Below are 27,508 nucleotides of genomic sequence, written 5' to 3' on the forward strand. Positions count from 1 at the left end.
AGTTGCCAGCGATTCGCCTTTGCGAGTGAGTCCTCTCTGCGATTGTCGTGTGTGTTTGTGCCTGTGTCTGTGCCAGTGCCAGTGCCAAGTGCCCCATTGCCCAAGTGTCTGTGCCTGTGTCTGTGGTAGTGCAAGTGGCCGTGTGTTTGTGGAAGCCAGGATTGCAGTGCTCCAGCTCCCGAGGAGCGAAATCGCGGAGCCAGGCCAAAAGTGATAGGCTGAAGCAGGGCTGCTGATGCTCTGATGCCCAGATCCTGTGATCCTGTGATCCTGCGAGCCCGCGTCTGGTCAGTGCTGCAGTGAGTGTGTGAGAGCGATATCGAGATATATCCTGGCATCCTGGCACTGTGATAAGTGGAAGGCGGAACAAAGCTCGGGGGAAATCATGGCCGAGTGGCTCGCATCCTCCTTGTCCTTGTGCTGCGTCCAAGCAAATGGGCACAGTGCCCCCTTAAAGCTGATTTTGCTTTTTCCCCGCTGGTTTAAAGCCCAGTCAACGCGTGCCGCCGTTTAATTATGTAAAAGGACTCCTACACAGACACACTCGCACACTCACACACTCACACACTCTTCAGTTGGGGCACATAAAACACTGAATGTGTGTGTGTGTGTGTATATAGGGAGCACTACATATCTTGCTGGATTTTATTTGTACCCCGATTCGTGGTCAAATAAAAGCGAACGCAAATCGAAATTTCATTCTTAATACAAATTGATTTTTTCCCATTTGCTCTTGCCGCCTTGTGCCCATTCTGGTGCCTTGTTTTTGTTTGGGGCATCCAGCGGCACACGGTGCGTATGATCGATTTTGAGTCGCCTTTCAGCTGGAGACGCAAAGCAGAGCTGGCGGCCTGAAAAGTCCAGCAATTAAAATTAAATTGTTGTCCCCTCGTTGCGAGGGGCTGTGGCAGCCGGTTCAGTTACCCCACATCCTTTTGCCCCGTCCCCGCCCCCTCCAGCCCCCAGCCCCCAGCCCCCTTTACAACATTTGCTTTTGATTGTGTGGCACGCGAGACAACTACACACGCACACTCTGTAGAAAAAAGGAAAATAGGAGGATAAGCAGGACGAAAAACTGAAAGGCACAGAGTTGCTAACTGTGCCACCACAGCAGCTGGCAGGAGTCGCTCCAAAGACAGGCGAGCCTTATATACACACTCGTACTCGTGCTCGTACTTATATATCTGTGTATATATGTACACATGTACGTGGCTGTATGTGGCATATCCTTTGCATGCACGTGCTTCCCCAGCCAAAGTAATTTGGCCTAAACGGGCAAAAGGCTGGAAAAACAACAGCCAGAGCTGTGGAAAACAAAATTGAAGAAACCAGAAAACATAACAAACGGCATACAAGATGTATAAAGAGAGACAGCAAAAATGTTGGGCCAAAAAGAAAGCAGAAAGAAAGCTGGGAAAGCACAGGCCGGAGAAGAAAAATCAATGATGCTGCCAAGTGGCTTTGGTATTTGCAATAATGCAAAAAGAAAAACCTTTAACTGCCTTGGCGAATGTGGGTCCATTTTGTTTGTGTCCATGTGCTTTCGCTGCAATTAAATTTGATATGTGCACTATTTGATTACTCAGCCGTAACAACTGTGCTTTAAATGTCACCAGATTTCGGGCGAATGTTGATTTTATATGTGCTGGCTGATGCGTTGTATAATTAAGCTGCTTAGAACATGTTTAATTGACAAACATCATTAAAATCTCTATAAAAGTGAGTTGCTGTATAGGTAGCAGTTGCTATAATTAATTAAGACTGCAGCTTAGCAGATTTTGATATATAACAAAAAGACCAAGCGAAATATTTTCAATTTAGTAAAAGGAAAAGAGCTACTTTTAATAAATGAACATTTTGACTAAATTTATTAATGTTTTCCAAAGCGTTATATGAAATTGAGCAATGTTATTTGCTTATTAAAACTGTTTCCGAAACTCATGGACTTTAAAGGAACATAAGGGACTCTAATTAATGGACAGGCCCCAAAATTCCGTATGCAGTTCATCCTCGAAAGACTTTCCCGTGTTATTCCCGCATGACTCGAATTTCAAATGATGAAAGCATTACGCAACAGTCAGCCTCATAACAACCATAACCGCAATCCCTGCCAAATGGGTCAAGTTTCTGGCATCCAGCTAGCCTTGACTCCCGACTGCCTACGCAGCTTCAGTGCCAAATAAAGGCAGGTCCGCCATGGATTTGACTTCGAAATGAAAAGTTCTGGCCAGGAATGGGCTCACCGCCAGTGATTTAGTCCCATGCACGCACACCCGCAAAGAGCTGAGCAAATCCAGGGCAAAGTAAACGGGCAGCGACACCTCCAGCGGCACCAGGCGCCCAGCTCCACCTGCCCAGCTGCTCCACCTGCAGGGCACTGCTCCCAGCTGCCACTCCAGTGGGCACCCCGCCCGGACCGGAGACTAGTACGGGTTCCTTCGGTGGCGACCACGGGACTCTGTTTACCGCACAAATTGCATGCGAGCTGCAGCTGCGGCTCCTGTGGTGCCTGGCTGTACACTGCACAAAACCGGGCGCTAGTTTTGCAATTAAAGCGGGAAGTTTACTTTTATAAATGTCTTACCAACCTACCTTTACATCATAGATCTTAGATAGACTATCAGATCTGGAGTATCTAGTTTTGGATTTGTACAAATTCAAACGCTGAGATTTTTTGTATGCTGCACTTAAAAATACTGCTTGCAACTTACCAAGAATATTTGATCAACCTTGTTTTATTCATGCCCCGTGATGGATTGCTTTTTCCGAGTGCTGGCTCCGACCTGTTCAGACTCTGCCATGCGCAACTTTATTAACCCCGTTTTGAAGAGGTGGCAGAGCCATGCATTTATGCCCATTGTTTCAGCCGAGCCGCTCCTCTGGCGCAGCTCCCATTCGCCACGCCCCCAGCTGCTCCTATTTGTGCCGCCCCTTCGTCCTCCCTTCTTGCTCCCTTCTTCCTCCCGCCCAGCAGGAGGCCAAGTGCTTTTTTCCCGTATCTGCAAAATTCTGGCTACCATCTTCTGAACTCGTTGTAGCTGTCGTTTGTCGTGACCGCGCGCTGATGTTTGCCCCGCCAGCCTCAAGAGGTTGCCCCACCGCCCACCGCCCACCGCCCACCGCCTCCTTGATGTAAGGAGCTGGTGCAAAGCAATTACCACGCCCCCTAACCTCCGCTCTGTGTGTGTGTGTGTTTGTTTGTTTTGCTGCTCGCGAGACGGCGACGTCGACGTCGTCGGCTTGGCTGGTGAAAAGTTTATAATTTTATTAGGCCCTACAGAAATTGGGTTAGTGTCGCTTTTAGTTGCATTTCCCAGCGACGAGTGACAACTTGGCAGCGACGCTCAGATAGTTTCCACGCGGCTTTGTAGTGTTTACACGAAAGGCACCCCATCCCCCATTCCGCATCCCGCCCCTTTTCTAGTTTTCCCCATTTTCCGCGCCAAGTGCTGAAAGGCTGTTGCCCGTCATCTTAGAGGTGGGCACGCGGCATTATGCTAAAAGCCATGTTGGCCAACTCCTTTGGCGGTGCGCCGCTTGAGCACTTTGAGCCACGTTTGGACATTTGCAAATGATGAAGAAATGTGGATCGGGGGGTTGCTGCTCAAAGGGCAAGACTTTCCTTTTCCCAGCCGCATTTAAATCAGAAATTTCTAGTTGTATCCTTTGAAATAAAAGGAAACCCAGTTTTAGTCCTTAATCAAAGTGGAAACCCTTAGCATTAAAAGCACGCAGTTCAATCAGCTTGGGCGATAACTAGTTCGCTAACTATTTAAATGTATATTACATTAAGATTGCATAATAATTGCGCGCAATCTGTATCTCAAGCCCATTTGCTTGGACTGGTGCCTCATTTTTGCCTCCCCATCACAGAAAGTGTTCAAGTGGTGCTGTTAATAATTAATTAAGCCAAAATTCGCGTAATGATCGCCGTCGTATAGTGTGAAAGTTGGTCCCGATCTCCCAGTGAGCATTACGTCAGTCGGCCAAAAGAGATGAGAATCTTCTAGCCAGGTTACAAGCGAGCCAATAAGCAGCGACCAGCAGGTAAGAAGAACGCCACTCTGATTAGTCCATTCAATATGGGTTTTTATTATATTGCCATTTATTTTTCGAAAAAGATTTCTATGTAAATAGGAAGCCGTTTGTATTGTCTAGTAGTTGCTTTTCGACTTTATCGCGCTTTCAGCAATAAATTTCATGAAAGTACGAATTTTAAACAAAACTTGCCTATAAATTTGTGCACAAATACACATGCTCGGCAACAGTACGTTGCAAAACTATAAGGCAGCGAATAATTAGGTATCTAACTTTCGGAACTTAAGTACTTTCGAAATGCTGGTGTAACTTATTACTAGTTTTAAAATATTTGATGGTGGTCTATGTAAAATGATATATTACTTAGGTATATTGAATCTCCCGTTAGTGGTCTTATCTCATTTAAAGCTTCCTGCCATGAAACGCACTGTACCCACATTGAGTTCAATATCTATCTCAGCAACGGCGACCGAAATTTATGCATACGGAATCGTATTTTCGCCTCGATTGGCTCGGTGTGGCTTTGTGGCTCTGGCTTAATGAAGACGGGACAATAATAATTTTTAATAGGTTTTACTATTTTGGCTTAGATCAGCTTACGCGCCCAGGGAGAATGGCCAAAAGCGCGGGGGGACTTCGAGGGGAGTGAAGCTCGTGTGTGCGGAGAGCTCAAGGCGGATGGGCTGGCAACATTCAAATTGAATCGCTTTTATCTGTGTTTTGTCACTAAATACTAAATTGGCAACTGAAGTCGAACACTAGCTCGAAGTCCAAGCTGAAGCTACTTGCGGTCCGCAAGTTTGGCAGTCGATTTGGTATTGAAATGGGCACTGGCTGTGCGCAAGTAACAACCAATGAGATCATGATCCATATTTAGTCAGATTCCGGGCCGGATTGAAGGCGAATTAAATCAGTATAGGTGATGAGATGATTTGATTAGCATTTATCGCTCGCACTGTAATTGCTTGAATATTCTTATTTTTACAAGCAAATTAATGGGAAACGGGTTCGGGAATGCTTAAATATTATTCAGCCTTAAATACTTTAACTGACCATCAAATGCGATCTACAATGCGAAGTGATACTTCTTGTATACTGATAACTTGGCTATCCTTCTTTAGCACTTAAACAATCTCCTCGATATTATAAATGTTTTTAGCACGGCGTCCTTTATAAAGTAGTTTCCTTTAGGATCGGGACACGGATTTAATGCGAAGGGTATTTCCGTATTTACACCATAGATAAAACGGTTCTTAGAGTAAAGCCAAAAAAATCTCACTGCTTGGCAAATTCAACATTCGTCGTATAATGTTTACTATCTATATCTTAATATCCGTTGAGTCTGCGATATCTGTCTAAAAGCTTCTATTGAGCCTGTCGCCTAATAAATTAATTTATAAAATAAAATACACTTAAATAATTATTCTGCATTTGTATTGTTACACAGCAATGGCAAAGTAACTAAAAAATGTAGCCATAACGCCTTATTTATAGAGTAACTTTTAATGAGATTAACTCTAATTAAATAGGTGTTTATTAGCGAAACTACAATATAACAATTAATTAACAACATTGCATACATTCCTATGCTTTTCCACTATAAATATCTGTATATAAATACGCATGTACATACAAATATCTTCAGACTTATAGCAATAATCATTTTGTGGAATGCAAAGTCGAGGTTTTAGTGTTGATGGGTTGTAGTAATTAATTATTATCAGGTAAAGGGTTGGCAGCTTGTTTTTAGCTTTGTACGCCATTCTAGGAAGTGCGTAGCGTAAGTGGAGTAAATGAATCTGCTCTGTGGTAGGAACGAAAGACAAGAGCCTCGACTGGCTAATGACGTTGACGAGGTGACGATGGCCAAGTGGCCGAGCATGGAAATGAGAGGTGAGAGCCAAGAACTGGTTCCGTCCGAATGACCGATCGGCAATTGGCTTGGGGCGGAGCCAGGTGGCCAAAACACTTCCGTAAATACGCAAAAACCAGTACACGGTGGGGACAATCATCGCGGCATTACTTAATCGAGCTCGAGGAGCGAGCGCGTCTTCTGGCAAACCAGTTTGCATGCCCAACGCTTTCGACGGAGTTATTTAACCATAAATTAGAGGTTGACTAAGTTCTGTTCAATTAGATGGGATCATTGAAGCGGGCACTGTGGAACGAGCCAAAGAGCTAGCCAAAGTACCTATAAATCATGTCAGGATGGCGAGTTCAAAGAACGATCGAAGCGAAGAACTGATTCTATGACCTGATAGCACGGAGAACCAATCCCGAACCCCTACATCGCCACCAATTAAAGTGGAGCCACGAAGCAATGTCACATGCCCGTGGGTACAGGTGCCTAACGCATAGATACCTGTCCCTGTATCTGTATCTCTGTATCGGTATCTGTGTATCTTTGTATCTACACACTGCCCTGGGGTCCATGACGTTGAGCAATCAACTTAATAATAGCCCAAGAAATTACATTTCAACTTATGCTTGAATAAATTATCAATTATATTTTTGTGAACTTGATGTGGGGTTTCAAATTGTGGTCTATCATAGCTTTCTCAGAAAAAAAGGCTTATAAAGGCTAGCTAGATGGGCAACTATTAGTTGCTATATGATTGCATTTTAAATACCCTGAAATGAATTATTATTTTAAACGACCCGCAATTTATCTTATAGCACTACAGAGTTCTGAAAAATTGCAAAATTGTTTTATGATAAAGCTGAATTTTATTTATTTGCGAATGTTTCACAACTAGTTGGCTTAAAGGGCATAAAAATCGTATTGGATTCGGCTTCCGCCAGAACCAGTGGCTGAGAATAATGAAAACTGCACATGAGATTTGGGTGACCATGGAACGGATATAAATAACTATTCAGATAGAGTTCGCTTTGTTCGCAGCTTTGTGGGCTGCATTAAAATGTTGGCAATTGAGTGGATCCGTTAATTATATGGCTCGATCAATTATTCATTTGCCGGATTACCTGAGAAGCGCTCGGCGAAAAATGAACTTCATTTAAAATGATTCTGCGAAATTCGTTTTTACTTCGCCGCCGCCGCCGCGCTTCTCAGTTCCCAGTGGACGCTATGGATGGCCACAACTCTGGATCCTCATTTCAATATTTTTATTGTCTGATTGAAGTGTGACGTTTCGCTGTGCAGCTGTGGTTGCTCTGGCCAGCCAGCCAAGTTTTGAGCCCAGCTCCGGGTCAAGTCCGGTCGGCTTTTGGCAAAGAGATTAATTGAGGTTGGCTGGTAGCTTGAGATCTGAGATCTGGCGATCTGGCGAACTGAGCATCTGAGCTTCGGAAGATCTGGTGGCCTGGTGATCTGCCTGAAAACGGGAATCGCAAGCGCACCAATTTCGCAGCTTAATTGTTTGGTTGCATGGCAAATTGCTCTCGCATATATACATATATGTGTACCTAAATAATGTAGTGCCCACATGGATTTCATGCGAATCGCTGCCTTCTAAAGCATCATCAATCTTGCCAAGCGCCTTTCAGCATTTCCAAGCCATATCGATTGTTGGCCGGCCAACTTGAAGGACTTCCGCTGGCGGGCAGCACTGCAGTCACCCTCAATCTGTGTAGAAATGATGCAGTTCTCTTAAATTCCATTTCACGGAAGTCCGCTGGGTGTTCTAGTGATTGCCAGTTTAAATATTAAATAAACCCATCGTGCCTTGATCTTTTACAAACAACTGGAAAAGCGGAAGAGAGCTCCTAAGCGGTGCTTAATATTTATAAATTTATAAATCAAGTTAGAAGTATTAATAAAGAGTCGAGAAAACTCCTATGTCGTCTTATTTAAATAAAATTATAAAGGAATAAAGCCTTAACGTTTAAGGTAGCCAAAAGCTTCGTACTTTGTTTGTTTGTCAAGTTAGTAACGAAACACTCTGCTAAACAATGTCTTAATATGCCGTCCACTGCCACTTTTGGGTGTACTTCCCGTTTATTACCCAGTCCGCCCTCTTATTAACACTTTTGAGCGGAAGGGGGCATAATTAATTGGCCAGAATGCCAGAGATGCGAGTGCAGGTTAATTGGGCTGCCGGCTAAATGGCCTCAAATTGGACGCTTCGCTGGCTGTAGCCATGTACAGACGTATGTAGGTATGCCATCCAGTGGAATTAGAGCCGACGATAGGTGGGAAAACTGGCCAAGGAGCAAGGAGCGCTTTCCACCTGTCCGCGCGACTCTGCGGCGATGACGTTGACGGTGACCACCGGCGCAGGTGGAAAATGGCCTCATCCCCCGCCCAGAGTTCTTCGATTTTCACCGGGTGCGTGTGAATGGGACAGTTGCTGCTGGCTTTCACTCTGCGTGCTCGTTTTGTAGTCGGTAAATAGTTTTTGTTGAAATTTCAATATGTGTAGGGGGGCGGCAGGACTACAGGTAGATAGACCGCAAATGAAATCATCGAGCGAGTCACCGACCGTGGTCACGGTCGATGGATATTCCGTGTCACAGTTTGCCTTCAATCGATTTCCCCTGGGCGACGACGAGTGCAGAGGTCAGTTGTTGTTCACCGCAGAAACTCGATATGCGAGCCAGGATCTGGCCAGAAGTCCAAAGCAAATATTTCGCCTATGGCAAGGACCTCATACATGGCTCATCCAGGACATGCGTCGGTGAGCATCATCACAACCATCCGCGGAGGCCGGTCAACAAATGCCGTCATTTCCACCAAAGGCAAACACTTGCAAGCACAGCAGATGCAAGGAGGCAGGGATGCAAGGATGCAGGGATGCAGGGATGCAGAGATGCAAGGATGCAGGGATGCAGGGATGCAAATGCGGCGGACAGCCTGCGGCGAAAATGAGAGGTGGGCGGCGTGTGGGAATTGTAATTAGTGGCACTTTCCCAGTTGGCTCTGTTTGCACACACTCGAGTGGGCTGCGCTGCGCAGAGGAGGTCCTGTCGCATCCTCCTGCCTCCCAAGTAGATCTCCTTCCGACTGGCAAACACACATATATCCCCGTCAAATATGCACTGCAAATATGCCGAGTGAAACATTATATTTCACTGGCGCTGTCAGGAAATCAGTTTCTGATGCCGAGCAATGCACTTAAGTGCATGTATGTAGTGCAATAATCAAGACGAGCAAATATCCGAGGACTTGCAGCCTGCCACTGCCTGGAGAAATATCCGATTACACTATTCAAAACTGCATAATTCTATATTTCATTTGGCCAACTTTCCCTTTGCGCACATTCTACTAGATCCTACAATATATCTCCATAAGTCTCTTGGAGATGTTTTCACACTGATTAAGAAGAGCAACGCCTTCCTGGGGAATGCCTAATTTCGTCATGTATATTTCATATTTTTGATACTTTCAAATATTTTGGCCCAAATGATTTCCAAATTATGCAAATCGCTTAGCCTGCAAGCTGGGCTCAAAACTGGAACACACTTTCCCAACGAAATAATAGAAAAACTCGCGCCTCAATTGGCCCTAAATCATTTTACTACCATTCCTCAGCTTTTAGCCCCAAAAGTGGTTGACCGGATGGATGAAACGAGCCACACACGCATCTTGGAAAATCATTGCCATTGTTTGTGTGTCTGTCGAGCCGAGAGCAATTGTTGTTGGCGGAGTTTCCCCCATAATTCTTTTAATTATATGATCTATTACGCTGGAGCCGAGCATATGCAGACGGACATATTTCTCGCACACTTGTAACACATTTTAGCATATTTTATTAATTTAAATAATTCACTTGGGCCACTCCGACTGATGCTAGAGCAGCGATAGCCGAAAAAGTTGTGGAAGACGTTGTGTGGGGGAGTTTGTGCAACGATCAGTAACGAAAAAACTGGGAAACTTTCATGCACTGCTACAAATATTGTGTACCTTTAGAGATTCACTATTCAAGCTTCCTTTGAAGAAACTATGCATTTTGAGCTCAGGATAAAATGTTCTACAATTGATTATGGTAATGCTGCATTGCATTGGGCACGACAAATACAGCAGCACTTCTTCCAGTGTAATGCGAGCGAGGCAGTGAGGAATTTGAAGTCGAAGAAAACCCAGCGAAGCGTCCAAGCGACCGCATCCACCTCCGTTAATTTGCCGAGGCCGCTAATTAAATTCAGTGGAAAACTGCTGCATTTACAGCCCCGAGAGCGGCCGAAAAACTACATTTTAAATGAATTATTTTACATTCCGTAATTCGTTTATTATTTAACCTGCCCCGGGCCGCCTTCGCATCTGGCCAAGTTTGGTTCGGACCACTTTTGCTGGGCCTGCTGATGGATTTGTCGGCGCTCTGGCCACGACGGCCCTTGAGTAATGGGTCTATAAGCGACGTCCACGCCCAACGACATTCAAATGCCGGGAAGAGAGCGCTCGAGAAGAATGCCCATTGGTGGCCAAAAGGGAAGTGAGCTGGCCAACTGCGGCGGCGGGTGATTAATGGGATCTGCAATTAATAGGATCAGCTCCATCCACTTAAAACCTAACTAATATGGGCTGCACGTCTTTATAAGCAAAGCTCTTCTATATTTGAAATGTAGTAATTTACCAATTTGCCTTATCCATATCGGCGCATATGGAAAGGCTCCATTGTCTGAACAGCCGTTGCAAGCTCCCCCAAGAGTGCCACACAATGTGGCACGCTCCACACCTCGAGCCCGCGGGACACTAAGCTGCAGTGGGTGCCAAAAGTCAACAGGCCTGGGAACCCACTGTTTGCCGACTCACAAAGGGCGATGGATGCACAGAAAAGACCAATCTGTCCCAGAAGCCGGCGCGTCATTGCCGTTTATTAAATGCAGCTAATCCTTTGGAGCCACCGTGCGTGCGTCAAGTGGCCGAGATTGAGCTGGAGATGGATCGGCATTTAAATAATGAATTGGGAACCCAAAACAAAGCCGAAATAATGCGCTGCAACAAGTGGCTCTGGGATCCTCACGCGCCGTCCGTCACCTGACAGTCGACTTATCAGCGGTCGTCATTCAGATGTTTTGACATCCCAACATCATTATCTACTCGTCTAACTCGACGGCATGCCCCCTCGAAGTCTGGCTGTCGTAGGTGCCTCATCAGCACCTTCGTCAGTGGCAAGGTTGTGGAAAATCTCAAAGAAAACATTCTCTTGGCCACCGATCCCTTTGTAACTCCAAAAGGCACATAAGGGGTCGAGGGTTACTGTTTTCACATCACTTGAAATGCCTTCTTACTGCATAAATCGCTGATCGCTTCATGGGATTCCAGAACTACTTTTATATTAAAGTATATTAGTATATCTTGCATTTTCCTTCTTCTATTAAGCTTACCTACAAACGAAGCTATTATTCAGTCGAGCCATTTGTTTTTCCCAGCCATCATAGTTAAGTACTTGCTGGCCAGTTTGTATTTGATTTGCCTGGCGACACTGAATTGGGCCAATTAAGCTGCCACAATGGTGATGCCTCCGTGGGGGCGGGGAGGTTCCAGAGCCCGGGGATGTCACTGGCTGGGTGTGGGCACTAAAGATTTAATCACTGTTGATCTACGCCATAAAGCAGAGGAGCACTTCATGGCCTCCGCCACTCGATACATCGTGTTTTACAGCCAAAAAGAAAGTGTGAATCAATTAGCCTCGACCCCTGGCTCAATCTCAATTGTTTGCTTTGGCGAAAAACAATTAGGGAATTTTATTGCTTTCGATTTAACTACGGCTGGGCCCAATTGTCTTGGCCGGTTGTCTCTTGTTTGCCCACTTGTTTGTTGCCCTTGTCGTCCATGTCGATGTGTCGTAAAAGTGTTTGCAGCTCATTCCGGGCCGTCACTGGGTCGCCGGGTGAAAGGCCACACGGCGATAAAACCGTAAGTGCAGACACTCCACCGGCCACATTTTCCGAACTGTGGCCCGATTACCACTCCGATAAGACCGCCGAGGCTCGTGCCTGGAAGGAGTTACACATGGCATTACATTCTAATCCGAAAGCATCACTCTGCTGATCAATAATCAATGTATAAAGCACCATTTCTTGAACTCCGAGGAGCAGCTCTTTTCTGCACACCTCGGCAAGATGGTCAAGAGTAAAGATGGCACACCTTCGCTGCTAATTTGAGTCAGACAAATATGGCTTAATGACTCCGATTAGGTTAGCTTACTGAGTACGATAGATACCTAGTAAATTGATGACAATTGCAGGGTGAACTGAGTGATACGGGTAGCCAGGAAGAACTATCATGGAAAAGCGGCGGAGTCCGCAGTCAGCGGATCTGTCCGCAAATGCCCCGTCATCATCGTCATCTTCGCCAGCAGCGAGGCGTCATCGTCGTCATGGCTGGTTCTATGATGAAAGGGGATGTGGCTGGTGGAGGGAGAGGGGGAGCGTTCGAGGGGAGGGGCGGACGTTTGGCACGCGTTCTCCTCGCCGATCTGCCGCTCGAATGGAAATGATTAGTTTGTGCTGTCCATTTTGACAAGCGTTGTCATTTAGCCTGTCCAAACATTTTCGCTTGAGAAATTGAAAATTTGACAAATCCCCGAAATTCGTTTGATGATGCTCAATTTGTTTTTAATAAATTAGACTCAGCTTTGTTTATAAAGCACGCCAAACTCCAAGCTGGATTTCATTGTTCCTCAAATATACACAGTCTAATATTATTGTAGACCTTTAGCCACATGATTGATTACAGCAATTGCTTTCTTTTAATACACTGGACTAGAAACGTCAGTATTCTAGACTGATATTCGATCACCGCCCTGGGCAATTATACGCCAGCGATTTCCGAACTTTGATTTGTACATAGACACGCCAACACAACTAAACTTTAATCATAACCGAGCCATAATTATGGCCCGAACGCAGTTAAAGGGCTTAGGCATGGGGAGCGTTTTATGTGCAGGGCGCAATAAAAATGCTTTATATGATATGGATATATGTTTCCCATAGCTCTGGTCCCAGATCGCACGGAACGAATCTTTATTTATGGCATAATGATCGCCGAAGTCGCAGTCCAAGTCGAAGTAAGAAGGAAAACCGTATTTTTGGGTTCCCAATACCCGTCTCATCGCTTTACGATCAATGTTCGATTTGATTGTGTGAGTTGGGACTCATCTGCAGCTCGAAGTGGGCCCCGGCTCTCGATAATTCTTTATTATTTCTCTAAAACTTCACCTTTAATTAAACACGAAACGAAATTATAAAATTGTACCTGCTTTAGCAGCCGCAGCCGCCGTCGCTGTCCAGCTTCAAGTCAAAGAATCGCGGTCCCATCGGTGGTATATTGTATACCGTGTACTTTATAGGTTTGGGTATATTAGGCTTGGGGAAATATGATACATATTTGGTGTCAGTAATTCAATTAATTTATATACCCGAAATCGTACTACTATAAAGCCTATTCTATACCTTAGCGTATTAAATAGTATCTCTCTGTAAGACTATAGAACTTTAACATAAAACTTTAAACAAAATCTCCCTTAAATATCCTCTGATACATCTAAACCATATTTCTGTGTAATAATAGGTATGCGATAGTCGTAGCTCTCTGACTCGTCGATCTTACTTGTTTTCATTTAGTTCCCTTCAACTGCGGGAATTTTTACCTGGCCAGTACACTCGGCGTCTCTTTCTGCTGCCCACTCCCTTACCAATCAACCTTCCTCTTTCTTCTCCAGTTGCTCATCTGCTTGCCCCGGTTTTCGTCTTGTGTGTGTCCCCAAATTCGATCAATTTAGATACAAGCACCCATTTATGCATCAGTACCTTTTTATTAAACTACTCTCTCTGTGTAGCCACATCTGTATCTGTGACTGTCCATCTGTATCTGCATGTGTATCTGTGTTTCTGTGTTTCTGTGTGGGTTGGCAGCAATACGTGCTGCCTTAATAAGCCCGTTAATGGAATATTAGGCAAAGAGTTTTATTTTTGGGGCAGGAGGCATACGCACATGGCGACACACTGGGGCACAAACACTCCGATTGAGTGGGACAAAAAGAAGGAAAAGTAAAAAGGGAAAAATGAAACAGAGGGGACATCACCGAAAGTCAGGCTGAAATTATCGGAGGCTGCTGCTGCTGCTGCTTCAGCCTCTTTGCACACTTCCCAGCGAGGTGGGTATCTCACGGATACAGATACTTTATAAGCACACACGCACCGAACGATCGAACGATTTTAGTGCTGGAATGCAATAAAATTTTATTTTTGTTTTGTCCGATTTGATTCAAGTTTTATAGTTTGTCTGCTTATTGTGTGTAGGAGACTAGCACTCACACAAATTCAGAACCTGAGACAAAACTCAGATACATTCCGTAATACAGTCACAGACACAGTCTGTTTTTGTACAATGACAAAAATTCCTAAACTGGTACAGGTATCGTGCTTGAAATCGGTTTACAAAACGGGAAGACCCGCGAAAATTTGTGTGCCCAACTGGAAGCGATTGGAATATTTATGGTTACCAAAATAAACTAGTTTTCTAATACGGATCTTAGATGTAGTTCAAGTGATTATGAGTGTTTAATATTTAGCAAAAACATGCAATGTGTGAGGTTTTCTTTTTTCAAAATATTTTTTCAATTTGAGTAGTAAATTATCTAATAACGGAGCTACAATTAATATTGCACACATATTTATTAAAGTATATTATATACGATGGTATTAGGCATTTGTCTTCCCCCATCCAATAAATTATACCGATGTCACAGATGAAAAAGCTAACTATCTCAGGTACGAATGCGTGCAGCTGAAGGAAAATATTCGGCTGGAGTGGGATCTATATCTGTGGCTGACATAAGCCAACTAAAAATAATACAAATACGGAGCGATAAATCTTAGGTGAAAGAAAGTGGAAGGCAGAGCGAGGGGCACCAGGCGACGTGGCCATGGAGATGAGGCTGCTCGGGATGGAAATATAGGGATTGGAATCGGGATAGGGGTCTCCGCCGCGGCGGCGGCTCTCCAAAGTACTTTTGCCTAATGGCAGTCACACGTATTAGAATTACCTTTTGGATTGGCTGCACGGGTATCCACTTCATTGGCCCCGCACATAAGTATCAAACTGTTTCAAATTAACGAAGAAAGGGGAGACAGATACAGCGGCATTGCGACGTTTTTCGAATCGCTTTTGAATAAATTTAGTCACAGATCTTTGGGGTCGCTCGTTGTCTTCGTTTTTCGTTTTTGGTAATAACATTTGTCTAGTCCCTCTCTTTCTTCGACCATTCGCCTTGGAGTCTTGGCATACTATACCTTACCATACCATACTATACTATATAAAGCCGAGATCCTCCTGCAGATAAATGGAGAGATGGAAAGAAAGCGACTTGTTCATTATTTTGTGACCAGATGGGTGACGGGGGAAATCTGTTGGTCGGGTATCGTTTTCCTCGTAATAATTTCCCAGCCTCGATCCAATGCAGAGGGTCATAAAAAATGCATCTCCATTGCTGTACCGCTCGATCAAATTATGTAAATTTTGGGTTTAATGCTAGTATCAAAAATAAGATTCCCAACTACAAAGACAACGCGCCTAGACGAGGAAATCGATAAATTCTATGGTAATGAGTAAAGTGGCAATGGTGTAAAAGACGGAGAATATTTTACCAATCAAATCTTCAATTCACTGTTAGCTAAACTTTCATTCGACAAACTCTCATAGAACTAAGGCACTATATTTTCTGTTTAACTTTAGTCTATGCTGCCCTATAAGACTTGTACTTATTAAGTACTTGACTGCAACTCTTGTTAAGTAACAACTAAAATGGAAAATATATGGCACTGTTAATAAAGCTCAAGTCCCAAAGGAAAGGTCACTAAACTTGGATAATGGTGTGGAGGTGGCGAATGGTCTCTAGAGCAAACTTGATGGGTCGGGTGAATCAATTTAAGTTTAGGTCAGGCAAACAGTTTGTACTCCAATGCATAAGTCGATTCCTTTCCAACAAGTCTAACAAAGAAATGGACCCAAGCAATAGATCATTGAACAAAGGCACTAACCGTTGCCAAATTCCATTTGTGGAACATTCTTTGTGTCTTGCCACGTAAACCGCGAAATGTATAAATAATGTGTTGTCGCTAGTTTCATAGGAGTTATTAATTAATGTATTGGACCGAGAGTATCTCTTGAATTCGTGGTCGGCTGTGGTTCTGCCATCCGCGGTCATTCCCATTCTCATTTGTATTCCAATTCCAAATCCAAGTCCCAGTCCAGTTGATGTTATGCTAATCGGAGGTGGGGAGCCACCAAGTGGCGGATGCTGGGGATGGGAATGGGGATGGGGATGGGGATGGGGAGGAGGGGCTTTACGAGATTCGGTGGAGACATGTTCTCTGTATAAAATTAAATATCGTTTGATTGCCCATTTGTGTGGTGCGGAGGGATCGCAAAGCATTTTTCTATCTTATTTCCAGTTTTCTTATTTCGCTCATTATTATTATCCATATGGTTGCCTTTCGGAGCCCATAAATGCCCACTAAAGAAATTTGAATAAAAGTCGAAATTTCTTCTCAGTTTGGAAAGTTCATTGCACCGTTTGAAGACATCCGAGAAACGAACGTGTTTTATTGTTGGAACCAAGTTACTTCGGCAACAATTTGGGGAATTCCCCGAACTGGAAAGGATTTTCACACAATCGCTGTGGCTGCCCATGATCGTGAATCTAATCAGCAGGTGCTGTCCGATCGCTCGGTCCAATTATAGTTGGGAAAAACTGGAGTACCCAAATCGCATTTGTCGAACGTGATTTCGCAGTCGAGATAGTTGCATGCAGGACTCGGTTCCCGCCCCCGTTGTCCTTCGCTTCTGGGAACTGCAATTGTCCAAATGCATACCGTCGGTGTCCTTTGTTCGCCACGTATCCTCGGACGTGCGTCCTGCCAACATTTCCATTTCTAGATTAACAAATTGTCCCACATCTGAGCAAGTGTTGTAATTTCTGCATAAGAGCGGCAGGCTTTTAAAATTCATGGTAAATTTTCCACTTGATACAAGATAAGGGGTGCAATTCAGTCGCACAAATGGACAAAGTATTTAAATGCGATAAATGCCAATTGTTTCCATGCGACACAAGAAAACGCGTGCCTAACAAATATTACGGCTAAGAATGGTGGGCATTTCTCGGATTTTCTATTATTGAGTTCCAACAATACATAAGTTTCAGGACAACTAAAATCTGTTAGTAAAACAAGTGTAACTCTGAGCTAACTTGAATTACAGAACCAATAAGCCACATCTTCAGCAAAAAAAAAATGGATTTGGCGGAACACCGACATTACGCATTGATTCACAGTTTTTACCGGCAATTTCCCAGCTCGTGGTCGAAATTACTCACAAAGTTTTCCAATGAAATGCATGAATAATGTTGCAAGAAGTTGGATAAGTTCGCGGCGCAATCACAATTATTTTGGCTCCAGCTACCAAATAATGGAGGCGAACCCCTTCGGCCTTAATGCCACCGAATGGATGAATGGGTATGGTGGGATCCGGGCGAAGGGCATGTATCCGCGCATTCGGAGGCAGTGAGTCAGCCGCGTTGAACAGGAAACGGGCAACACGATGACGGGAACGGGGAGGCGGAGGAGGAGGAGGAGCCGAGTGCCTGCAGCGCGAAATGTTGCACCATGCAGGCAAGGAATCCTCCACACATGCTTGTACTGACTCGGATTTCACATAGCTCCGGGCTAATAAAAAAGATGCTTTATTTCGGCAGGAGTAAATGTCCGAACAAATTTGAGCTGCAATGAGCGCAGCCATAAAGAGTCGGTCACTGAGATTACTTGGCAGCAGATTTGTGGCATCAGCCGGGGCTCATTAGACCACATGAGATACAGAGATATAGTTATATCCACGCGAAATTCTGCAGAAGCAACCAGCACAAGATACAGATACATGTGCAGGGCAGGCAGATCGACCTTGAAAATGCAAACTATGCCGGCTGAAGAAGGCGCTACCCAAGTGGTGGAGCCGAGGGGCGCTGGGAGTACCAGGTCCTATAATCTCTGTTCGCGGACCCAGATCGCAAAACGAGTTTCGCTGCATCTGTGTGCGGAGCGTATCTAACAGACACATCCGCATCTGTATGCTGTATCTGTATCTGTATCTGCACAGGCACTCGCGCAGCGATACATGGGAAAGTCAAAGCGAAGAACCGCAAAGCGAAACTCGGTCTTTGTGCCAATAGAACTTAGAATGCGGTAGGACGAAGATGGGAATGGGATGGCGAGGAACGATGATGACAGGCCCTGCAAGTTGTTATGCTCCTCGGAGGAAAGATACTTTGCTCGTTTTGTTGACTCTGGTTTGTGGGGCACTGCGCGAAACGCTCCCCTACTCAAAGATACACAATTGCAAACTTCGAAATGGAGGATATTTGAACTATTAAAACTTCGCCTGTTGTCTGGTAAAAATAATTCATTTTTAAGTTTGCCAAATATTCAAGATAGTTTTTTATGATAGTTTTTTATCGCAGTGCACATCCGACTTTGCCCCACTCCACAATTGGGCCATTGTGGGAAATGGGAGCAAGTTATGCCTCTAAACTCGTTCACATATGCTTTTTCCTTATTTATTTTTTTATTAGTTTTTTTGGTTTAGTTTTGGGATTTGTTATGGTGGCAAGTCTGTGTGGGGGCGGCGATATGCAAGATTTGATTTTGACTCCACATGAGAAATGGATACTCGCTCGTTTGCTCAGGCAAAATTTAATTAACTTCATTCATTTGCTCGCCAACTTGACACATTTCAAATTTAAGGCTTTGTCCTTCAAAAAAGGCATACATAGATCATGAGTACGATATATATTACAAGAGTATGAATTTCTATTAAACCATTTCCATTACTACCTTTTGAAAAAAAGGATGCCCATGTTACATTTTTATAAAAAGCATCTACAAGCACAATTCTATTAGTTCAACGTATTTCTCAGATAAACTGGGAATTTTTTAACCAATTTTCTGTATGAACATAAAGTTGTAGATACTTTGCGCAAAGTTGATTCCAGAGAAGGGCAGAGACATTTCAAAGGAGCTTCGCAGGTAAAGTAATCAGGCACTTATCTGTAAATCTGAATTCCTTGAACCAATGAAACCCCAACTATGCATTATTGCCACTGGCAAATCGGGCCATTACATCCTGGCCAGCGAAGCTGCCAAAGAACGCCATGCAGTCGTTGTGGGAATGACAATACTGGGCTTCATAAAGATGAGCGTTTTATGCATCCTTAACTTACACTCTATTTTAATTGCCGCGCGATCCTGAGCAGGCCTAAGCCCAGATTGCCAAGTCCCATCCGATCTCGGGTGCAATTAAACGAGGGGCAGGAGACAGAAAGGGCAGGGGCGTTGGCTGTGTGGGGCATCAGAGGGGTGCGCTGGCAAAAGCAAATTTACGTCCCCTGTCAAGAGGCAGCGACGTAGCGTATTTAATATTTTTCAGCGTGCTTTACCTTTTCATGTTGTGTCATCATCAGCTTCAGCTTCAGATACAGCTTCAACTTCAGCTTCAGCATTCAGGCACTGAGCCAGCACACAGATACTCGATCCCTACAGCGATCCCGATCCCGATCCCGATCCCAAGCCCATCCTGTTCCGCCACAAATTTGTACGCTCAACTACAAACTAAAAAGTCTTAAAGTCTTAAAAGCATTTGCGGCCAAAAGGCAGCGGCGACGGCAAAAAGTAAACACAATAAAGGCAAAAAAATTGCGAGTGAGCAAAACAAATAAAAATCGAAGCTGAGCGAAAGAGACGCGAAACAAAATGCTGACCACTGTCCATGGGCGTGGGGGGTGCGAGGGGGGTTTTGGGGGCTATCCCCACGTTGTTTTGTATCTGTGCTGCTCATTTGCACTTGGAATACAAAAGATACATTTTCGTAAGACCATTTTGACATGACAAGATAACGACAAGCAATCCGACCGAGCGACTCACCAGTTGGAGCCTCCCAAGGGGCACCGGAGCGGGGGCTCCACAGCCAGGGGACACCCTGTACCGCTCATTGGCTCCTGGCCCTGCCCTCCCCTCCCCTCCCCACTACTTCCACCCCGCCCGACCGTCCAAGCAGTCCAAGCAAACCAAACCGACTTTTGGCTGAGTGTTTCGTATTTTAATTTTCATTACGGCCACTTCGGCTGGCCTCCCAGCACTGAGAGAAATGCAAGCTGACTTAAAGTCCATTTTAAATGTTGCTAAATATGAAAAGCAAATTACAATAAAACAGATATACTTTTTACTGGGCGTAAAAAAAAGACAACCATTGGACTTTTTTGCTTGATGAAACTCTATTATAAGTCCGCATTACCCAACCATTACCCAATTATTTTAGTCTATTATAACATAGGTACATTTGGTGCGTTTGCTATAATTAACAAATATTTTTTTAAATTTATTTTAACTGTTTGGATCCGCATTGAGTTATGTAGGAAAATGAAAGTGGCAGATGAAAAGTTTTGTTGACAAAGATACTCGATTAAATTCGAAACTGAAAGCACCTGCTCCCTTTAAAGAGTTAAACCAAAAAATAAGTTTGTCTACTTACTGCGAATTTCTCCCAGTGCGCTTTGCACTCTCCGCCGCCACCTTTTGTGCACTAAAGGTTCTTGAAAAGCTGCGCCAGCGACGACAGCAGCGAAGTTCGCGCAGGCAGCTCAAAAGTGAGTATTTCCAAGAAATTGCAAATTATTTTTGAGCCGAGCGCCTGCGCCTGCTCCCCCGGCCCTCAAGCCCGATCTCCTGGAGCTGGAGCTGGAGGTGGAGCTGGAGCTGGAGCCAGAGGCCAATACGAGGTACCAGGTCTCAGTTGCGCGGCAGAAGCCGCCGCCAAAATGAGTTAGCATCCCAAAAAGCCAACCGGCTGGCTCTCGTGTCTGCGGAGGACCCTTCGATCTCCTCCTCGCCGAGTGCTCCGACTACTACTACTACTTCAGCCCATTGACACCCTCGTGCCGCGATCCTCTGCTCCTCAGGTGACTCGCTGTCCAGCCATCTCGGCCATCAAGTGTCCCAACTCCATATGCTCCTTTCTCGCTCCCTCCATAAAGTCGTGTTTATGCCTTCTCATAAACATTTTTATTTTAATGATTTTTATTATTGCGCACATTCGTTACTTTTTATACAACCCCGGCGAGGATCACTGCTGCATCTTCGCGCTCCACGCTGGCGTATCGAATTTGATTCGACCGCCATGTCCCCGCAATTGAGTCCTGATCTCCGCCGGCTAAGTAGTTGCGCCTGTACCTGCTGCCCACCTATACAAACACGCATAAATTTATATGTTTACTTATCCCTGAAACCAAACGCATCTCTGCCTCTTGGTTGGGAGTCCGTTTTTCAAGGATTTTGTTAGGGAATGGTACTGCACAGACACAAACTCGTAACTTTCATGAATACAGAGGGAGTAAATGTGTCCTTGCTTCTTTAAAAACACAAACAAATCTGTATCTCAATAATTGAATATTTAGATACATTTTTCAGACTGCACTTAAAATTGTTTTCTCAGCAAATAAATCCTTGAATCCACTTGATTTAAGGATATCCTTCGCTGCAGTAATTTGTGTTGCCCATGTAGATCCGCCAGCATTGACAGACATCCATGGCGACACCTTTCATACCTCCATGCGGCAGGGATCGGGATCTGGATAATTTGATGGCCGACTCGGGACGGTCGCCGCATTTGCAAGCAATAAAAATTAATTTACGTTCGATTGCAAGGTTTTCGCGACCGGAACGAGAGTGAGGACGCCACCGCCACCGCCACCGCCGCCTCCGTCGATGACACATAAAATGCCACGTTTACGGCTCCTTAAGACGCGACGTGGGCTCTTCACTTTCTGCCAACATAAAAAATGTTAGCATCGAAAAATGGCGATTTTTTAGTGGATCAGGGAATGGGGCAAGCCATCGCAACCTCTCAAAGGTGCGCACTACTTACCTAAAACCGAGAGTAAACAGCGCAGTTGGCCATTTGGATTTGATGCCCCTGGCTTATCCCCCTTGTGGGCTTGTGGGCTTGGGGATCGGAGAGCCTTTCCAGGAATCGGAAACTGGACAGGTCTGCGCCGCGGCACTTCCACATGGAGCCTCAGGGCTTTGATGTTGGGGCCGTTTGCCTGCCAGAAACTAATATCCCTTTCGAAACTGATATGATTTCGACATGGCAAGGGTATTGGGAACAGGCGTACGGCCAAAGCTTATGTGGTTCATTAAATCTATTTAGCCCATTTTATGTTTGCCTGATAGCTGATAGCTTTTTATAAAGCATAATTAAACTTTAGTAATGTTAAGCAGAACCACAATGCTAAATTTAGGACTTCCATATAAGCAGAGCTATTTTTTAAGAAACAATTTTGTGTTTCTAGTCTTAATGGTTTGAAAATGTCTTCTGTGTGCTATATCATATTCATACATTAACTATTTTGTATAGCAGCTCCTAAGTTGATGTAGATCTGCTTATCTAACATGATTATAAGCACAGCAATTCCTCACAAGTTTTTGAAATAATCATACATCATACACTTTATAACATGCATACACTTTAAGAAAATTATTTTACAGAGGAACACAGAATACCGTAGTACATAATTTATTTGAATTAACAATGTGTCAGATGCCTAGATTTAAATTAATATATATTTATTTAGGGTAGGGCGCTTTGAAGTAGCCCAAAGCGTTTTTGGCTGGACCTAAGTATCCCTTCGCAAAGCGGAGTCGGTCATCTAGCGGCGACTATTCTTCTCCAAGCGCGCCACCGTGCGCCGCAGCTCAACGAGCTCCGCCTGTAGGCGATCCACGGAGTCGGCTTGAACTGCGCTGACAGCGGTGGGAGGGGCGGAAGGAGCGGGAGCGAGAGCTGAAGGATTCACCACGGCGGGCGGAACTGCGCGAGTAAAAGGAACCGAACCCTCCACGCTGGCGATGGAGAAGTCCGGATGGATTTGAGGAGTGGTCACATGGCCTGTGGCCACGGAAGTGCTGGCAGGCGTTGAGGCGGAGGCCACTGGCCGTGACGCCACTACCGAGGAATGCGCCACAAAGCCCGAGGGCGGACCTGCCTTATGGTTGGCTATCAACTTCTGCAACTTGGAGACGGCGCTGTCGCGCTGCGACTCCAGCAGCAGGCGCATGGCCTCCTGGTCGCCGGATCTGGCCTTCTCCAGCGAATCGGAGCCCTCGTCGATGAGCACATAGTTGATGACATGGGCATGGGTGCCCGGCTTTATCCGGTATATGAGCTGTCCACCATCACCGCCGCTCATTTTCGAGAGCGCCGGTATGTCGCCCATCTTGGCCATCTCGCCGCCCACTTGAAAGATCGATGTGTGCCCATTGACGACCAGTGGCTTGGGCATTATGTACGGTGCGGACACGAACTGGGAGCACTTCCTCTTCGTCTTCTCCACCACGGTGGCCACTTTGCAGCCCGCGGTGCTGCAGGCGCGCAATGGGAGCAGGGCATCCCCGCCAGAAGCCGCATTGTTTTGCTGCATTGCCACGGTTCCACGACGACTGGTTATGATGTGCTTGCTCTTCTGCAATTCGCCCACACTTTTCGGGCACGCGCAAGCTCCTTATTCGGCTATTTTTCTTGTTTTGCTGATTTAAAAATCGAATCAATGATAAAAATAATCAGCGTCCTCTTCTTTTTTGTAATGTGAACAACGCGTTAGCGAATTGCAGGCATCTGAAAATACCTTGAAAAATACCACAAAATACCAGAGTGCCGTTGCGCATGTTGATAGACCGATAACCACAAGGCGCGGAATTTGAAAATTGTTTGGAGATTATGATTCTCATAGTTCTGCCTTCTTTTATTAAATCATATTGGGTGTTAGTTAAAAAAAATTAGTAAATAAATACTAGAATTAACACTACAATGTAGTGTCTTCATCATTATTGTTCGTGGTCATCAATATTTGGCCTAGTACCGAATAATCTAGAAAATCGCGTCACTCCCAACTTATAATTTGGTGTATATGTTTAAACACACATGTTTTAAAACTAAACTTGAAGCTCGCAACTAAGTATCTGTATGACACGTGCGTTCTAGCCCAATGGGACAACTAAGTGTGGTGTCTTCTTGATACATTAAGCTCTCCCAAAGAGAGATAATAAGTAATTTGCATACAAAATCGAGGTGAGAGCATTCAGGTGTCTGGGAAATGGCGCGTGGGTGCAACGACCACAGCGGTGACCTCGAAACGGGGCAAATGGAGCTGGACGGCGGATCGGATGATGGGTGGAGTGGAGTAAAAGAGGTGGAGTTGCACCCGCTTCATTTACATTCCAAGTACTTTAAAAGCGGACGCTGGTCGTTAAAAGATGCTGCTCGGATCGGACATTGAGCAGCGGGTTTTAGTACTGAAACTGCGACCGGACCGGCCACGACCGGACTGGACCGGACTGGACAGTTGCAGCCGCCAGCTTCTTTAATTTCCACTCGTCAATCATCCATCTCGACGAACTTGGCCGGCACTCAGAGTTGCAGCCTCATTGTTGGCTCAAATGAAATAATTACTTTAGCACACAGCGACGGACTGAGTCCGTCTGGAAATGGAATGGAATGGGCCAACTGGGACCAGGCCAGGCCAGGCCCTTCGTGCATATGCATCCTTAGTCATGGCCAATATATCGACTCGCATTAAACACGACAACAACTGCAGTCGGCAAAAGGCAGTGCAATAAAATCCTCCAACACGTCTCGTCCCGAGTCCGGGAATAATAAGAAATGAAATGCCATTTATTAAGCATTAATAAGTGCAGGCGTCCATGTCCATCCATCCGCCATCCGCCATCCTCGATCTGCATCGCCATCTCCATCTCCACTCGCCCAAATGCGCGAGGAGCACTCCCATCTGACTCAGCATGCGATGCCTGTGGGCATCCCGACGCTTTCCTGCCCCCCATCCATCCCATGGCCACTTGGTTGGCGATGTGCTCGCATGCAGCCTCCATTTTGGCCATAAAGTCAACTCAGGGGGTGGCGGAGTTCGGATCAAAACGCAACTCAAACCAAGTCTGTACTTTCTAGCAAATCTTTATAAATGTGGGCCATCCTTTTGAGCTTCCCAGATTCCGGAACCCATTTTTACTTATTTCAAAGGCTCATTCTAAGTGCCCGAAACACAACTTATAAAGAGTTCATATATTAAATAATATATTATTTTATTTAATAATATGAATTAATATTAACAATATTATTGCACTTAATTGCTACAGAATATCCCTTGTAACTGCGCAGTGGTACATAAATAATATATAACAATATATAAACATATTGTTTGCACATTGAGCAAAAGTTTGTGCCCTTTGATGGCCGTGACTAATCAGAATTCAAGCCGGGTACCTGGTGCCTTGGACATAAAAAACTGCACACAAAGGACCGTCGGCACCTGCAGGGTTAACTTAATTAAATTCCATTGCGTTTTGGCGCAGAAATGTGAGCAACATGATGCAATTATGAATTATAAAATTAATATAAAGCGCACTTAACATGCAGGACCGTCGACGGCAGCGGAAATATTTCGTCGAATCCAGCCCACAGGCCAATCCCCAAGCCCCAAGCCCCAAAACTCCGACCGCAGATTTCCCCACCCTGCACTCCTTGGCTCTTCTTTTGTCGTAGCTCGTTGGGTGTGGACCCTAAAATCTTAATTGCAGGGAAGGCTCAAAGTGCAGGAACTGGGGAGCTGCAAGTGCGGATGCGAGGAAGGCTCTTCTGTGAAGGCCACAAATTCTCTGGGCATTATACTTTTGAAATGTGCGCCAAAGCTGGTATTATAGTGTCGTTTTCGAGGGCTCCATTTTGTAATTAAAATTGCACTGTAACATTTACTAAGCTAAAAGCCCTGTCGCTATACTTACAATGTATCTAAACAGATGTTTAGATATAGATACCATTCAATTTTAAATATAAGGATTTACTATAGTATGGTGATATTTAAGAAGACGCTTCGAAATAGTTTGGCAAAAACACTGGCAAAATATTGATGTTTATCCAAGAGATAAATGTGCATTAATTTGATTAATAAGAAAAAATGTCATTTCTTTTTTGCCTGCTTAGTTCGCAGACTTTCTGCAATACAATTGTGGGGCCAAGTATTATTGGAAAAGTGGTTCCTGGACCCTTCCGCCTCCAATCCCCCACCGCATCCGTGCACTTGGACCCTCGTCAAGGCTGATCGATTTGGACAGTTCGCATTGGATGACGGTGGGGTTTTCGGCGAGTCATGCCCACTTTACACGGAATTTGGCGTAATAAGAGAGTATTAGTGCCTCGTGTGGGTGGGGCGTGGCGGGTCACTGAACCCTGCCCAAATTACCAGGCACTCTACCGCGCAGGTGACAACCCTGTGCAATTGCCACAATCCGTGAGATACACCAGAAAAATGCGCACCAGCATCTAATGGCATGTGAACATGTCTGGGACTTGTCTGCCTCGCCAAACAAGTTGCATCCCTTCCCTCTCTCATTTCGCCTTATCTTGCCTTACTTCATTTTCCAGTTCGAGTTTGTTCAAAATTGAATTCCACGACTGCGCTGGCCAGCACATGACATCCATTTGGACTTCAGCGACAGTAGCAACAACAGCAAGAAGCTTGGCAGCAGAACCAGTATGTATGGCATGTTTTTGGCCAGCTTAGCACTACTTGGTTGCGCTTAAAAATTCAAAGCATAGGGAAGTAACAGTTTGCTACCTAACAAAAGGGTTGAAGGTTTTTAATCAGTTCGGAAAAAACTTAAGTCCAATGCCCAAATAGGTAAAGATACTTTGGTCACTTTATAGTACAGTGCACTTTACATGCCATGTGGTACAAAGTAAAGGTAGTTCCTCCCTCCAAATGATGGCCAGTGTTATATCGGCATAGTGCCGAAAATCTCCGAAAATTTCGACACAGCCCTGTACTTGAGAACGATCAAGTGAGCGGCGAGCGGCGGCGGCGGCGGCGGCGGCCACTCGAGTCGCCTCCAGAGGCAGGACACTCGGCAGTTGTTGTTGCGCTCGTCTGGCAGACTGGAGGCAGACACAACAACGCCGCGGACGACGGACGACGGACGGCACTTCCAGCAGTGCGAACTCGAACTGCGCAGTGCGCATGCGCGGCGTGCATACACGAATGTGGCTTAGAGCCACACACAGATACTCACACTTGCACTTGGGGGAGAAATAATAAAAATAACACACAAAATAAGAAATAAATGGGGAAACATATAAGAAGCGATTGCGAAGAGGAGACCGAAATGCGAAAATGTTTCTGTAGCCTTGACTTTGAAATTCTCATTGCAAGAGCCGAAGAATGTACGCAAACATAGCCACATAAATATTTTCAGCTTGCCTTTATTTTCGATTTCCTGTGCGGCCTGCCATTTGGTTACTTAATGACTATCGCCACTCCTGTTCCTTGCAGATGAAACTAAGCCAAACGTCTTCAAACTGAGCCCAGAAGCCAGAAGGATTCGCGGCCCATAGCTCAGCTCCATCTGGGAGCCCACTGCAGCACCTTTGTACGCCGTGGGAATTGCGGAACCAACA

At 45.0% G+C, this 27,508-nt stretch overlaps 1 protein-coding gene and 1 long non-coding RNA gene across 3 annotated transcripts; one reads left to right on the forward strand and one right to left on the reverse strand.

The window, feature by feature from the left end:
• Positions 1-27,473, forward strand: LOC113564151. 2 transcript variants are annotated; one of them, XR_003407825.1, is made up of 3 exons: positions 1-25; positions 3,874-4,047; positions 27,384-27,473. It is a non-coding gene; the product is annotated as an uncharacterized LOC113564151 (long non-coding RNA). The 2 variants fall into 2 exon arrangements; XR_003407824.1 differs by having other exon boundaries at positions 7-299.
• On the reverse strand, positions 22,546-23,666 carry LOC6541664. The gene has a single exon (XM_001969815.3). The coding sequence runs from the start codon at positions 23,463-23,465 to the stop codon at positions 22,695-22,697; it is 771 nt and encodes a 256-aa protein (XP_001969851.1). The 5' UTR covers positions 23,466-23,666; the 3' UTR covers positions 22,546-22,694.
• Positions 27,474-27,508: the final 35 nt, after the last annotated feature.

Source organism: Drosophila erecta, unplaced genomic scaffold (genome assembly GCF_003286155.1).
Source record: "Drosophila erecta strain 14021-0224.00,06,07 unplaced genomic scaffold, DereRS2 tig00000055-arrow-pilon, whole genome shotgun sequence".
Classification (NCBI taxonomy): domain Eukaryota; kingdom Metazoa; phylum Arthropoda; class Insecta; order Diptera; family Drosophilidae; genus Drosophila; species Drosophila erecta.

Bases quoted from the DNA above. Each gene is read 5' to 3' on its own strand.
- LOC6541664 (XM_001969815.3), bottom strand. From the start codon at position 23,465: ATGCAGCAAAACAATGCGGCTTCTGGCGGGGATGCCCTGCTCCCATTG.